We start from the raw sequence: 15,181 nt of genomic DNA, 5'->3' as shown, positions 1-15,181 counted from the left end.
TGTGTTATGTGGAACTTCCAGAAAGTTTACCTCCTTGTCACATTTTTATAATAAGATTATAGCACAAGGAATTAATATTTTAAAACTCATCACAGTGCATGGTGTATAGTAGATGTTACAGAAAGTGCCACAAGGGAAGTAATAAAAGTAAAATGTTTTCCAGGGTACAAATGATACCCTTCAAGCCAGGTATGGTGGTGCACACCTGTAATCCCAGCACTCTGGAAGTGAACCTTAGTGTTTTGTATGCATGAATATGCCTGTATAGAAATACTTTTTGTGTGTATGTGTTTCTACAGAAATATTAGTCATGCTTTTTTTAAACTGCTTTTATTGAAGTGTGATAATGACAATCTGAAGTCTCAAGACAAAAAGATAGGGAGATAGAGAGCCTGCTAGGCTGGGGGGGGGGGGGGGCAGCAACACCGGAAACCTCAGCCTGCAGGGATCCCCCGCGTGGGGGAGGGGAGCCTTTGGTCTCTCCCCAGCTTCTTCCTTCCCCCTGGCCTGAGGGTGGGCGGGGAGGGGCAGTTCCTCTTTCCTTCCCAAGCTCTGGGGAGGCCCCAGCTCCCAAGGGGTTGACAAGCAGGAGCACCAGTGAGGGGGAGGAGCTGAACCCCCAGGTCTCCCAAGGACCCCTTCCCCCAGGAAACATGAACAGGAAAGACAGCAAGAGGTAAGAGACACCCCCCTGCCCTGTGCTACTGTCACCGGAGAAGACTAGCAGCAAAACAACCCCTTGGGAAAGTTGTGGAGGGGGGGATACTAAGGAGGGGCTAGTATGTCTGGATCCCTCACATTGGGTTAAAGGATCAAAGAGGATGCTTCTAGAATCCAGAGCTAGCCAGGGCTGCTGCACTGTACCTGGCCCTCAAATTCCTGTTTGAGCTGCCCTGGGTCGCCTTCTCTGTCCTTCTGCTCTCCATCCCAGCTCCCACAGCGGGGTGTCTCTGTTCTCCCCGGGGTCTACCTGGTCTCAAATCATAGTCACTGCCCACCCTCTCACCCTGAACTGGAAACTCTTAGGCTTCTGCAGGACCCAGGAGACAAGGAGTGACGTAGGCTAGGCATTTTTTTTTCCCTGCCTCTTAAAACACTCCCAGCTGCTCCAGACACCACAGGGGGCTGCCCGCCAGTCCACAGGTAAGGGCCAGGCGGCTGCCAATGCCAGCAGGTGCTGCAATGAACTCCTGTCTCCTACGCATGCTTGCCCTCCTGTCCCTATATAGGACAGAGGGTGCTGGGTTCCCAGCCTGGGTAGCTCCTTCAGCCTTCCCCCCCCTCCACCCCCAGCATGATTCTGATAAGTAGAAGGGGTCCCCCGGGTCACTTCCCAGAGGATTGAACAGTTCGTGGAACACTAGCGGCCTCATTTCCTGTCTGTGTGATCTTAGGTAAGTTCCTCCGTTGCTCTGCCTGTCTTTTTCTTGTATTACTAGAGTAGTCATACTGTACATTTTTAGTGAAGCAGTCTAAAGCAGCGATTAGCAAATTTGAGTGCATGTCAAAAAAATAAAAAACCTGAAGCCAGGCACTGGTGGTTCACACCTGTAATCTTAACTGCTCAAAGAGGCTGAGATCTAAGGATCACAGTTTGAAGCCAGCCTGGGCAGGAAAGTCCAGGAGACTCTTATCTCCAACTAACCAGCAAAAAGCCAGAAATGGTTTAAGTGGTAGTCAACCTAGAGAAAAAAAAAAAAAGTTCAGGGACAGTGTCTAAACCCTGAGTATAAACCCTAGTACCAGCACACGCACACACACACACAAACACACACACACACATCTGAATCTTGCTAGAATCACCCCTGATGTTTGAGATTTTGTAAGTCTAGGAGGCAGGGCCTGTGAATACATATTTATATCAAATTCCTTGGCAATACCATTGGTGCCAATTGTGTACTATGCTTGAGAATCACTGACCCATTTAATGATCAGTTCCTGGCCTACTACCTAGTCAGCACTCAGTAAATGCCTGCTCAATGATATTCAATACACGTATATTGAACCAAGATGTGCCAGGCAACATGGTGCCTTTGCTATGAGGGCTCCCTCTTTGTCAATTCAACACACACACACACACACACACACACACACACACACACACACACACACACACACAGAGAACTGCAGACCTGGCTTCTAGTTTTCCCCATCCCTTTTTACTTTGTGCAACTTGAACTAACCTTTTCCACTTCTGGGTCACTTATCAGCCTGAGCCAATCAAATAGAACCTCCAAGGAGCCAGGAATTGCTTGATTATAATGAACAAATTTCTGGGGAAGGTTCAAAGACGATCCTCATTTTTCATATGAGACAAATGAGGACTGGAGAAAGTGAGTGACTCACAAAAAAAAGTCACAGAGCCAGCAGAAATGTCTCAAACCCAGTTTTGTCTGACGATGGATCTCAGTTTCTCCTCCCTCCCTCCTGCCTTCCACTACCCCTGTCTCTCCATTACACCTCTTTCCCCACCTGGACCTGGAGCCGAGGGAGGCACAGGGCAGAGAGAAAGTTTATTTTTAAATTTTCCTTGAAGTGGCCCCAGGGACCCCGCCTAGCTCTGAGGAGCCCTAGAGAGGCCACTGTACATTAGTACTTCCTCTCTGGGCTTCAACTGGAAGGACCCAAACAAAAGGCTGCAACCCTGGGATCTGCAAAGCATCTACCTGGGGAAGGGGAATGTGATCTTACAGGGACGAAGTGTACATATAGGGGAAAGATTTGCTTCCAAGGGCCAGACAGCCTGAGTTTCTTTTTAAGATGTCTGGGCTGAGGTGAAGAAACAAACTAACTAAAAAAGGTGAACTAGGAAGCCGGGCACACCAGGGGCTGATGCCTGTAATCCTAGCAACTCAGGAAGCTAAGATCTGAGGATCGCAGTTCAAAGCCAGCCTGGGCAGGAAAGTCTGTGACACTGTTATCTCCAATAAACCACTAGAAAACCGAAGTGGAGCTGTGGCTCAAGTGGTAGAGCACTCGTCTTGAGCTGAAGAGCGCAGGGACAGTGCCCAAGCCCAGAGTTCAAGCCCCACAACTAACAACAACAACAACAACAAAAAGGTGAACTAGAGAGTAAAGGGGAGTCTGGAGTCTGAGGGACTGACCTTCTGGGTCATTCCTCTGGGAATGCTCTTAGGGGATCTCCTTCCTTGATTTCCTGGGGTATCCAGACCAAAATCCCAGCAGGGCTATGCCAAAAGGAAGACTCTCATAAGGCCTCAGGACTGTATTATCAAGAGAAATATGAAAGCAATTCCTGCAGGAAGTTCTTAGGTTTCTTGGAGAGTCCTTAGTAGTTCTGGGGTCTTCCATGATCCCCTGGGAGATCTGGACTACTCCTGGGGGGTTTCTTTCATGGGTCTCTAGTAGTACAGGAGGAACCTGAGGATGTTACTTGTAGGAAATTTCTCTCATAGTCTTTTTTTTTTTAAATGTCATCATCATAGTCTCTCATAGTCTTTTGAGGAATTGGGGTTAAAAGATATCCTGAGGGTCTGCCCAAAGGAAGGCACACCCATAATACCTTGTGTGTGTGGGTGTAATGCCCACAGGAAGTCTCATCAGGAATGCTCGGGGAAGACAGGAGGGCAGGGGCGGCTTCGACCAGCCCGACGCCACAAGACCTGCCCCAGTCCCCGAGAAATCAGCAAGGTCATGGCTTCCATGACTCTGGGCGTGCTGAGTGAGAACAGCTGCAGTGAAGATGAGCTGCTGGAGAAATGCATCCAGTCCTTCGGTGAGTGTCCCCAGGCCTGGCTAGTCTCCCCACCCATGCATTCCCCTTGCTCAGCGAATGGCTGCATAAAATGGACATGTGATGACTCTTAATCTTTTTGGGTAAGACAAACACCTGTACTTGTTTGCTCCTGAAGTGAGTGGGGTAGGAAGCTGTGTTCAACAAGAAGAAGAAGGTGTGCTTGCCCAAGCTCGCCACAGATAAGGAAACTAAGGCACAAGAGAGGTTATATTGTTTGCTCAAGTGCACGCAGGGCATCACTGGCAGAGCCGGCATTAGAGCCAGACAGTCCCTTCAGCCCTGGAAGTCAATCCATTGCCCAGAGGCCATTCTGATGGAAATTTCCTCCTCAACCCCAGACTCAACTGGCAACCTCCGACATGGGGACCACATTCTCAATATGGTGCTGGCCATGCACAACTGGGTACTACCTTCTGTTGAGTTTGCTGGCCGTCTGTTGACTTCATATCCTCCCCCAGGATCATAAACTGAGGGTAGAGGGTGGAGGGCAGACATGTGAGCACCTGGGAGATAGGAACAGGAGGTGAGGGCAGGAGGCTGGGATGTTTGAGAAAAAGCCTTGACCAGAACTCAGATACCAGAAGGCCACAGAAGACACACAGCAGCAGAGGCAGCTGCAGATCTGCTACCTGGTCAGGTAGGTCTGGGCCAAGCCCCTCAATCCTATAACCCAAGACTCCTCTCCAAAAAAATAAAAATAAAAATACGTCTCAGAGATTCCCCAATCCAATTCCCCCACAGACCCATCCAAGATTCAAAATCTAAGACTTCCCTGGCTTAGTTCCTAAGGCCCTCCTATCTCTGCTCTTTAGAATCACACTTCTTTGAGATCCCCCCCCAACAAGATCCCATAGACTGTCTCCCAACTGAATCAAGAGACTTTTAGCTCTGACCCCCCCCCACCGCAAGCTCCCACCTCCCACAAACTCCTAGGACTGCTTCATTCTGTTCCCCTCAAAAATCTCACCCCAGTCTGCTTCTTGAGCCCCACCCCCACCCCGCCGAACCATCCTACTTCCAAGAGATTCCCCATGTCCATCTTCCATAGATTTCCCCCATCTGGTCTTGAGACAACCCTCAAACTTGGGGCTGGATGTGGTGGGGCACACATGTAATCTCAGCTACTTGGAAGGCAGAGTTTCCTAGGAGGATCACAATCCAAGACCCAAGGCAAAGGGGCAAGACGGTATATGAAAAACAAACTAAGGAAGAAAAGGGTTAGGAGTGTAGCTTAGCTAGCTCAAAACCCTGAGTTCAATCCACAGTACAGAGAGACAGAGACAGAGATAGAGATAAAAAGAACCTCAGTTTATCCTAGAGATTGTCCCATCCTGGCACACTTCCAAATCCTGACTCCCAAAGATCTCTCTCTCTCTCTCTTTCTCTGTCTCTCTCTTTCTCTCTCTCCCACTTCCTCTCTTCCCTCCCTCCCTCCCTCTCTCTGTTGCACATACACACACATACATACACACACACACACACACACACACACACACACACACACACACACACTCACAGAGAAACCTATAACCCAGTACCTACAGAATCTTCAGCTGAAGACCCCTGTAGTGGTCTCTCCCCACCCCCATCCCAGCCTCACCCTGATCTAAACCACTGTCAGGTACTGGCTGAACAAGCATCCAGAAGCTTTGCACCAGGAGCCCCAGTTAGAAGAAGTCATAGGTCGCTTCTGGGCCAAGGTGGCCCAGGAGGGGACCTCTGCCCAAAGGAACCTGGGAGATGCCACCCACCTGTGAGTCGGACTCATGCCCCTTTCCGTGTCCCCCATCCTGCCATCTCCATACCCCCTGACCCTCAACTCAGCCATTTCAATATTCTACTCTTCTTCATCCCCAGCCTGAGCCCTGGTGGCCCTGGCCCCCCTCCTCTCATGAGCAGCCCAGGCCTGGGAAAAAAGCGCAAAGTATCCTTGCTTTTTGACCACCTGGAGACAGAGGAGCTGGCTCAACATCTCACATACTTAGAGTTCCGGTCCTTCCAGGCTATCACGGTGAGAATCCCTCTCCACGCTCCTCCTCAAACAGGGTAGAGATGTGGGGTGCTGCATGGGCAGCTGAGATTGCAAGCTCTTAAAACTGTTAAACTTGGCAGCCAGAGGCTCCAGGAAAATGAGAGCACAGAGTTCCTGGGTTCAAATCTCATCCGCTCCTTCTTACCTGGGTAACTAGTTTCTCAACATCTCTGGGACTCATTAATAAACTAGAGGTCATAATACTCATTAATAAACTAGAGCTCATAATACTTCATCAAATGGCTAGAGGAATGAAAGGTCTCATTTTAAAATGCTTAGTATGGGCTGGGAATGTGCCTCAAGTGGTAGAGTGCTAGCCTTGAGCAAAAGCAGCTCAGGGACAGTGCCCAGGCCCTGAATTCAAGACCCAGGACTAGCAAAAACAAAAACAAAAAAACAAAAAAAAACAAAGACTTAGAAACTGGTGACTCGGGCTGGGAAGGTGGCTCAGTGGTAGAGTGCTTGCCTTGCATGCATGAGGCCCTGGATTCGATTCCTCAGCACCACATAAGCAGAAAAAAAAAGCCGGAAGTGGCACTGTGGCTCAAGTGGTAGAGTGCTAGCCTTGAGCTGAAGAGCTGAGGGACAGCGCCCAGGCCCAGAGTTCAGGCCCCACAACCAGACCAAAAACAAAAACTGGTGACTCACAACTGGAATTCTAGCTACTCCAGAGGCTGGGATCTGAAGGATCCCAGTTCAAAGCCATCCTGAGCAGGAAAGTCTGTAAGACTCTGATCTCCAATGAACCACCAAAAAGCTCAGGGACAGTGCCCAGGCCCTGAGTTCAAGCCCCAGGACCAGCACATACAAAAATAAAAATAAACTGCTCAGAATTGAACCTGGCTTCATTCAAACATTTCTCCTCAGACGGAAGAGAACCATGATAGGGTCAGGGTCTTAAGACACCAGAGGTTATGACTGCTAGGGGGATGAGCATCTGAGGGACCCCCTAACTCTCACCTCTCCTCCAGCCGCAGGACCTGCGGGGCTACGTTTTACAGGGCTCTGTGCGAGACTGCCCGGCTCTGGAAGGTTCTGTAGGTCTGAGTAACAGCGTGTCCCGCTGGGTGCAGGTGATGGTACTGAGCCGTCCTGGGCCTGCACAGCGTGCACAGGTGCTGGAAAAGTTCATTCTCGTAGCTCAGGTAAGGCCTGCCTTACTTTTCGGGGTGTTTGCCCTGCGGGCACGTGCGAGGTGCAGCTTACCTGACCTTCCCCTTGTTCTAGCCCACAGAAGCTCCTAGGCCCTGGGCGCCAACAGACCATTTCCTCCCTGCCCCCACAGTGACGTCATACATCTTCTGGCTCCGCCCCCTCATAACCCTACTCCCGAGCCACTCTCGCCCTGGCCACGCCCCATTGAGTCACGTCCCTTCCTTCCTCCCCCTCCCTTCTGGGAAAAGGGAAGCCCTGGGTCCTAGTGGCCACGCCCCCTTTCGTACTTCCACGCAGGCCACGCCTTCCATCACTTCCTTCCTCTTACTGGGCCCCTCAGACCTGGGGGTTCTGGCTTCCGCCAGGGTCTGAGTTTACTCTGAGCATCTTCTCTTCTGTCCTGAGGCCTCTCCCTCATCTCTCCAGCAACCTCTGCCCTTCAAGTTTGGAAAGGGGAAGGCTGAGGGACTGGCTGGTTCACTCCTATTTGTCTTTGTAACTTCTCCATATCACTCTGGCTTCATTTGCCTCTTGGGGTTCCCAGCTCCTCTCCGTGGCTCATCCCTTCTTCCTTGCTGTCCTCCTCGTCCTCCTTTTTGTGCTGGTCCTGGAGTTTGAACTTAGAGCCCGGGCTCTGTCTCTGGGCTTTGTCTTTTGGCTCACGGCTGGAGCTCTACTACTTCAGCCACAGCTCCACTTCCAGCTTTTTTTTTTGCTGGTTAGAGATTTTAAAAAATCCCATGGGCTATACTACCCATGCTGGCTTTAAACTGTGATCCTCAGATCTCAGCCTCCTGAGTAGCTAGGATTACAGGAGTGAGCAACTGGCAACTGGCTAGGTCCATGCCTTCTCAACACACTCCACATCCGTTTGGCTCTCGGAGAAGTTTGACACACACACACACATCCCCCACTCACATCTGTCTGAATCCTCCACACCTGTCTAGTCTCCAGTGTCCTCCGGTCTCCCCCTCCCATATATGCCTGTCTTTCCACAGTTCTAGTCCATCACCTTCCCAGCATTCCCACATCCTCCCACCTGTTCCATGGCACACACCCACACAATGCTGTCATTTTACGCCTCCACCCTGCCTAGCCTGTGATGCCCATCATCTCTGACGTCCCTGCTCTTCCTAGAGGCTCCGCCACCTGCAGAATTTCAACACACTGATGGCGGTCACCGGAGGCCTGTGTCATAGTGCCATCTCCCGACTCAAGGACTCCCACACCCACCTGAGCCCTGACAGCACCAAGGTGAATCCCCATCATCCTACCTAAAGTTCCAAGTGAGCCAGGCACCAGTGGCTCATACCTCTAATCCTAGCTCAGACTAAGGATCAAGGTTTGAAGCCAGCCTGGGCAGACATCTGAGATTCTTACCTCAGACACTACTGTGTGTACCGCACCTACTCAGTGAGTGGCTGGTCCTGCACAACTCGAGGATACCAATTAACAATCAAAAGGCCATTAGTGAGCTGGGAAGGTGGCTCAGTGGTAGAGTGCTTGCCTCGTATGCATGAAGCCCTGGGTTCAATTCCTCAGCACCACATAAGCAGAAAAAGCCAGAAGTGGCACTGTGGCTCAAGTGGTAGAGTGCTAGCCTTGAGCTGAAGAGCTGAGGAACAGCACCCAGGCCCAGAGTTCAAGCCTCACAACTGAAAAATAAAGCCATTAATAATTTGTCTTTGGGAGGGTAAGGAGGTACACAGAAATGGAGGGACAAATAGTGAACAAATGCAGCAGTGGTACTCACTAGACACTATTTGAGAACTGAACTATACAACTTGTGGGTGGGGACAGGAGTGAAAACTGGGGAGAAGAGAGAGGATGACACTGTCCAAAAAAAATGTTCTGTGGGCTGGGAAGGTGACTCAGTGGTAGAATGGCTTGCCTTGCATGCATGAGACCCTGGGTTCAATTCCTCAGTACCACATAAGCAGAAAAAAGCCAGAAATGGCACTGTGGTTCAAGTGGTAGAGTGCTAGCCTTGAGCTGAAGAGCTGAGGGACAGCGCCCAGGCCCAGAGCTTAGCCCCCACGACCGACAAAAAGAAAGGAAGAAAGAAAGAAAGAAAGAAAGAAAGAAAGAAAGAAAGAAAGAAAGAAAGAAAGAAAGAAAGGAAGGAAGGAAGGAAGGAAGGAAGGAAGGAAGGAAAGAAAAAAAGAAAGGAAGGAAGGAAGGGGAAAAGAAAGAAAGGGAAAAAGAAAGAAAGGTACTGTTTACCTGACTTTTGTAACTGTAACCCCTGTGTACACCAACAATTTTTATAAGTTTTTAAAGCCATTAGAGGAGGTAAAGTTGTACAGCACCAGCCTTGAGGGGAAAAGCCAAAGTGAGAATGTGAAGCTCTGAATTTAAGCCCCAGTATGGAAAAAACATAATCATAATTATAAAGTTCCAAATAGTCAGTGGCCCTGAACTACCACATTAAACCTCCTAACCATCATCCATCCCTACCATGAGAGGGGAGAATGGGGACTTTCTGGGATGGAGACTTAAGAGGAAAATAAATTCTAGGGAGATGCTCAGGTCAACGTATGGATCTAGAAGGGTTTGAGGGGGTGTCCCAAATGCCACAGGTCCCTCCCTGGGGGTTCTGGAGTCCACAGACAAGGTGGCTAGGCTACTCTGCTTGGAGAACTATCCATAGCCCATAGCGTGCCCCTTGCACACAGGCCCTGCTGGAACTGACTGAGCTCCTGGCCTCCCACAACAACTATGCATGTTACCGCCGCACCTGGGCTGGCTGCACGGGCTTCCGGCTGCCTGTTCTGGGTGTGCATCTGAAGGACCTGGTGTCTCTGCACGAGGCCCAGCCTGACAGGTTGCCAGATGGCCGCCTGCACCTGCCCAAGCTGAACAGCCTCTACCTGAGACTGCAGGATCTGGCTGCCCTCCAGAGACAGCACCCCCCCTGCAGTGCCAATGAGGACCTGCTGCACCTACTCACGGTGAGTGGCTGGTCCTGCACAACCCAGGCACACCAAGACTTAGGGTCCCGGTGTGCAGGATCACGACAGATAGCGTTGGAACTCATGAGCTTTTTGAAGCTAGAGCTTTTGAGGAGCTAGCTAGCTGTGCAGACTTTAGCAAGTCACTTCACCCTCAGTTTCCATGTCTGTCATGTGACAAATACTGTAACAGGACCCACTTCAGGGAGTGGTTGAAAAAAAAACATAATATGATTCATATGAAGTAGTTAAAAAAACAATCTGGGGCCTAGGTACATGGCTCAAGTAGTAAAGCACTTACCTAGCAAGCCCAAGGTTGGATAAATGATAGTAGATGGATGGGTAGAAGATAGATGGATGGATGGATAGATATATAAATCGAAGACAGATGGATGAATAGATAGAAGATGGATAGATGGATAAGCCAGGTGTGGTGGCTCACGCCTGTAATCCTAGCTACCCAGGAAGCTGAGACCTGATGATCATGGTTCAAAGCCAAACTGAGCAGGAAAGTCTGTGGGGCTGTATCTCCAATAAACCACCAGAAAACCAATGTGGTGCTGTGGTTCAAAGTGACAGAGCAGGATCCTTGAGCAAAAGAGCTCAGAGATAGTGTCCAGACCCTGAGTTCAAGCCCCATGACTAACAAAAAAGAAAAAAAAAGATGGGTGGATGGATAGATAGATAGATAGATAGATAGATAGATAGATAGATGACATGGATAGATGCTCAGATAGAAGATAGATTCTGGAACCCAGTGAAATCTATATAAATGAGACCAGTGTCCATCTGACTCAAGTGCCCACTGCTTTGAGATATGCCAACAAGTTCAAATATCCAAGTTTTGATGTATCTGAAACTTAAAAACCTAACACCTCTTTACTGATCATTTGCTGAGTGCCAGGCATTGTGTTACAACCCTAGGAGGTGGGCACTGTCTGTGTGCCCATTCTGCACATTGGGACAGACGGAAGGCTAGAGATGCAGCTTACCCACTTCTCCTACAGGACTGAAAGTGGAATTTGAATTCTGGCCCTGTGTGTTAATATGTTAGCCTCTATGCCAAGTCCTGAAGGTTAGGGGTAGGATTCATGCTATTCATCGCCTGGAGATTTTTAGATTAGACTGTTTTTAGGTTTTTGTTTTGTTTTGTTTTTGTCAGTCATGGGGCTTGAACTCTGGGTCTGGGCACTGTCCCTCAGCGCTTCAACTCAAGGCTCATGCTCTACCACTTGAGCCACACCACCATTTCTGGTTTTCTGGTGGTTAATTGGAGATGTCTCATGAACTTTCCTGCCCAGTCTGGCTTTGAACCTTGATCCTCAGATCTCAGTCTCCTGAGTAGCTAGGATGACAGGTATGAGCCACCAATGCCCAGCTAGATTGGACGTTTTGAGGACCATGTCGTGTGAGATTATAAAGTTGAATTTTCAGGCTGTAAAACCAGGCCCAGTGAAAAAATGGCAAGTGTGGGAGTCGTTCTAACTTAGGAAATTTTTGTTGGTACACAAGTTTTGGTTTGTGCAAGAGAGTGGGGTTTTATTGTAACATATCCATTCATGCATACTCGTGTGCCTCCATCACCCTCACCCCCTCTATTACTGTCCCCCAGCCCACTCCTTCCTCTCAAGACAATTTCAACAAGTTCATTGTTTGCAACCGGCCACTGGTGGCTCACATCTGTAATCCTAGCAAGGCGATGGGAAGTGAGGTCCAGGCAGGGACAGAGGATGTAAGTAACAGGATGGGGACAGACAAGGAGGGACCATAACGCTCTGCCCACCCCCACTGCCAGCTTTCCCTGGATCTCTTCTACACAGAGGAAGAAATCTATGAGCTTTCTTATGCCCGGGAGCCCCGCTGTCCCAAGAGCCTGGTGAGACCCAAACCCTGGAGGGAATGTCTTGACTGCTTACCCCTGCTAGGTTTACACTCACCTAACTGTGTTCCCTTTGTCCCCTTTCAGTCCCTGTCCCCTTTCAAAGCACCTCTGGTGGTGGAATGGGCTCCTGGTGTAAAGCCCAAGCCGGACCAGATCACCTTGGGTCGCCATGTGGAGCAGTTGGTTGAGGTGAGAGAAGGGTGGGTGGGTCCTAGGGCCTGGTTAAAAAGGTGCCAGGAAAGAACACATGTCTCCACCTAAGCTGACAAGAGGGGACCCAAGATCCTGGGGCTAGACTTGGACACCTTGGCCTTCCCCTACCCTCTATGTGCCTCGGAAGTCTGTGTTCAAGAATTTCGACCCTGAAGGCCAGGGCACCATCTCTCAAGAGGACTTTGAGCGCCTCTCAGGCAACTTCCCCTTTGCCTGCCACGGGCTTCACCCTCCTCCCCGCCAGGGGTAAGTGCTCCTGACTTCTCAGGGTGCCTCCTCCCACCCCCAGAAATGGGGCTGAGTGGTCTCTGGGAGGGAGGGCTGGTTGCACTGAGTCCTGTCTTTGTCCCCAGGAGTGGCTCCTTCAGCCGAAAGGAGTTGACAGAGTATCTGCTGCACGCTAGTGCTATCTGCTCCAAGCTGGGCCTGGCCTTCCTGCACACCTTCCATGAGGTCACCTTCCGCAAGCCAGCCTTCTGTTACAGCTGCAGTGGCATAGTAAGGCCTCTGCCCCATTACCTCCCTGGGTCCAAGTGCTCTGTTAACTCAGAAGTTTCCCTAATTCAGTTAGGCACTGGTGCTCATGCCTATAATCCCAACTACTCAGGGAGGCTGAGATCCTTGGATCTCAGTTCAAAGCCAGCCAGGGCCAGAAAGTCCGTGAGACTCTTCTCTCCAATGAACTGCCAAAAAAGCCTGAAGTAGAGCTATGATTCAAGTTGCAGAGTACCAATCTTAAGCAAAATGAACCAAGGGGCTGCGCCCAGGCCCCTGAGTTTGAACCCCTGTACCAGTACACACACACACACACACCCCTCTCAAATTCTTGAGAATTTTCAAAACTTTGTGGCTTCCACCCATGTGGCCTGAGTAACCAATTCTCCTTTCTCTCCCCAGCTCTGGGGTGTCACCAAACAAGGCTACCGCTGTCAGGGTAAGTAAGTGGGGTGCCCATGAGTGGGAAGGACCTGAAAGCTGGAAGAATAAGGCCATTAACTGCTCCCTCCTTGCTCCCTAGACTGTGGTCTGTGTTGTCACAGACACTGCAGGGACCAAGTGAAGGTGGAATGTAAGAAGAGGCCAGGGGTCAAGGGTGACATGGGTACCCAGGAAGCCCCCATTCCAGCCATACCAATTCCTCATGCCAGTTGTGGTAAGACCCGAGTGGAGCAGCCCTAGGAAGGCCTGGTGGTTGGGATCCATCCCATCATATCTCTTCCACTCATCACCCTTTACCCAGGCTCCCAGGAAAGTCTGGACCCTAACGCTAGATGCCACCGTCGCCATGCTTGGACACAGACCGAGTCTTCACAGTCTTCCTGGGAGTCAGAGATGGTGAGGAAGAGTCCCCCCGCTCCACCCACCCCCCCAACTCTGATACATACAAAAGACATAGGCCATTTGCCTGGAGAGAAATCAGATTTCAGGGGCACATAAGAAAGTCCTTGATTGCTTGGGTGGGAGGTTGCAGGCACTGGCAAGGAAATAAAGGTTTCAATAGGGGCTGGGAAGGTGGCTCAGTGGTAGAGTGCTTGCCTCGCATGCATGAGGCCCTGGGTTCAATTCCTCAGCACCACATATGCACAAAAAGCCAGAAGTGGTGCTGTGGTAGAGCGCTAGCCTTTTGCTGAAGAGCTGAGGGACAGTGCCCAGGCCCAGAGTTCAAGCCCTATAATGAAAAAAAAAAAAAAAAGTAAAAGTTTCAATATATCCCAGGCTCCTGTGGCTCATGCCTATAATCCTAGCTACTGAGGAGGCTGAGATCTGAGGATTGCAGTTCAAAGCCAACCCAGGCAGAAAAGTCTCCGTGAGACTCTTATCTCCAATTAGCCACTCAAAAACCAGAAGTGGCACTGTGGCTTAAAGAGATAGAGCGCTAGCCTTGAGCAAAAGAGCTCAGGGACGGCACCCAAACCCTGAGTTCAATTCCCAGGACTGGCACTAACCCAAACCCTGAGTTCAATTCCCAGGACTGGCACTAAAAAAGTAAAAAGTAAGACCAAATAATATCTTAAAGCCACAACAAATATCAGTGGAGTAAATGCCACTCTTCAAAGGCAGAGACTGTCTGGTTGGGTTTAAATTCAGCCACTTAGCTATAGTCTAGACAAAGCCCAGTCCCTGGTAGTGAACTGTTGGTTGCCTAGATGTCTTCCACTCCCCTAATTCTGTCTTCCTCCTTCCAGGTCCCCTTACCAGCAAGAATTCCATCATCCATGCCATCTTCCAAGCTAGATTCCTAGACATCATCCGGGGATTTTCTTACCACCGCTCCCCTCCCCTCTCATAAAAGCACTGCCTCAGCCCACCCACACAGCCTTTGATAAAGCATCCATCATCCCTTACCCAAAGTTCTTTCCTTCAAATTTCCTGTCTCACTGATTTTCCCTGCACAGAATCTGTGTAGTTCTGTATTCAAAGCACTCAAACTTAGCTATCTCTCTAATGTCCACTTCTGTATTCAAAGCACTCAAACTTAGCTATCTCTCTAATGTCCACTTCACAGATATGGAGACTGAGGCTTGGTGCATTCAAGCTGCCAGTCCAGGATCTGGGAGGCAAAACTCAATCCCTTGTCCTCTAAAATTGGAGCTCTGGACTTTTTTTTTTTTTTGGGGGGGGGGGTCCGGTCATGGGGCCTGAACTCTGGGCCCGGGTGCTGTCCCTCAGCTCTTCAGCTCAAGGCTAGTGCTCTACCACTTGAGCCACAGCACCACTTTTGGCTTTTTTCTTTTTGCTTATGTGGTGCTGAGGAATCGAACCCAGGGCCTCATGCATGTAAGGCAAGCACTCTACCACTGAGCCACCTTCCCAGCCCTGAGCTCTAGACTATTGTTCCACGCAGACAATTGGAATATATTGGGAGGGACCGGGATGAAGGTGTGCAGTTGAACATAGGAGAGATCTGGGAAGAAGGTCACAGCTCTATCCTGCACAGAGGCCACCTGCAACTCCTCTCAGGGTCAAAGCTGGTCCTCACAGTAGCCCAGAAAGCCCTGTGAAATCTGCCCCACCCCCCACCTCTCTGACCTCATCTCTTGTCTTTCCCATCCAGCAGTAGTTAAACTGACCTTGCTGTTCTTCAGATAAGCTCCAAATTGCCTACCTCAGGACCATTGCACTGGCTGTTCCATCTTCCTGGAACATTCTTCCCAGAGCCCTACGTGGCTCCCTCTCTGGGACTTTGCTCA

At 50.0% G+C, this 15,181-nt stretch overlaps 1 protein-coding gene across 1 annotated transcript; it reads left to right on the top strand.

Moving 5' to 3' along the window:
* The first annotated feature begins 653 nt into the window (after window positions 1–653).
* Window positions 654–14,606, top strand: LOC138812337 (RAS guanyl-releasing protein 4-like). The gene is made up of 17 exons (XM_070000326.1): window positions 654–676; window positions 3,552–3,736; window positions 4,096–4,201; window positions 4,332–4,394; window positions 5,379–5,510; window positions 5,615–5,768; window positions 6,761–6,934; window positions 8,082–8,198; window positions 9,620–9,895; window positions 11,691–11,771; window positions 11,862–11,966; window positions 12,118–12,236; window positions 12,344–12,488; window positions 12,888–12,924; window positions 13,009–13,143; window positions 13,231–13,325; window positions 14,177–14,606. The coding sequence occupies exons 1-17, from the start codon at window positions 654–656 to the stop codon at window positions 14,231–14,233; spliced, it is 2,004 nt and encodes a 667-aa protein (XP_069856427.1). The 3' UTR covers window positions 14,234–14,606.
* Window positions 14,607–15,181: the final 575 nt, after the last annotated feature.

Source organism: Dipodomys merriami, unplaced genomic scaffold (genome assembly GCF_024711535.1).
Source record: "Dipodomys merriami isolate MVZ:Mamm:240054 unplaced genomic scaffold, mDipMer1.0.p SCAF_106, whole genome shotgun sequence".
Classification (NCBI taxonomy): domain Eukaryota; kingdom Metazoa; phylum Chordata; class Mammalia; order Rodentia; family Heteromyidae; genus Dipodomys; species Dipodomys merriami.
The sequence above is the reverse complement of the archived record's forward strand: the minus strand, read 5'-3'. Positions and strand labels throughout refer to the sequence as shown.

Excerpts from the sequence above, each read along its gene's own strand:
- LOC138812337 (XM_070000326.1), top strand. The coding sequence starts at position 654 with ATGAACAGGAAAGACAGCAAGAG. Across the intron at positions 5,511-5,614 it reads CTGGGAGATGCCACCCACCT|CCTGAGCCCTGGTGGCCCTG; the intron begins GTGAGTCGGACT and ends CTTCATCCCCAG. Across the intron at positions 13,326-14,176 it reads CTTCCTGGGAGTCAGAGATG|GTCCCCTTACCAGCAAGAAT; the intron begins GTGAGGAAGAGT and ends TCCTCCTTCCAG.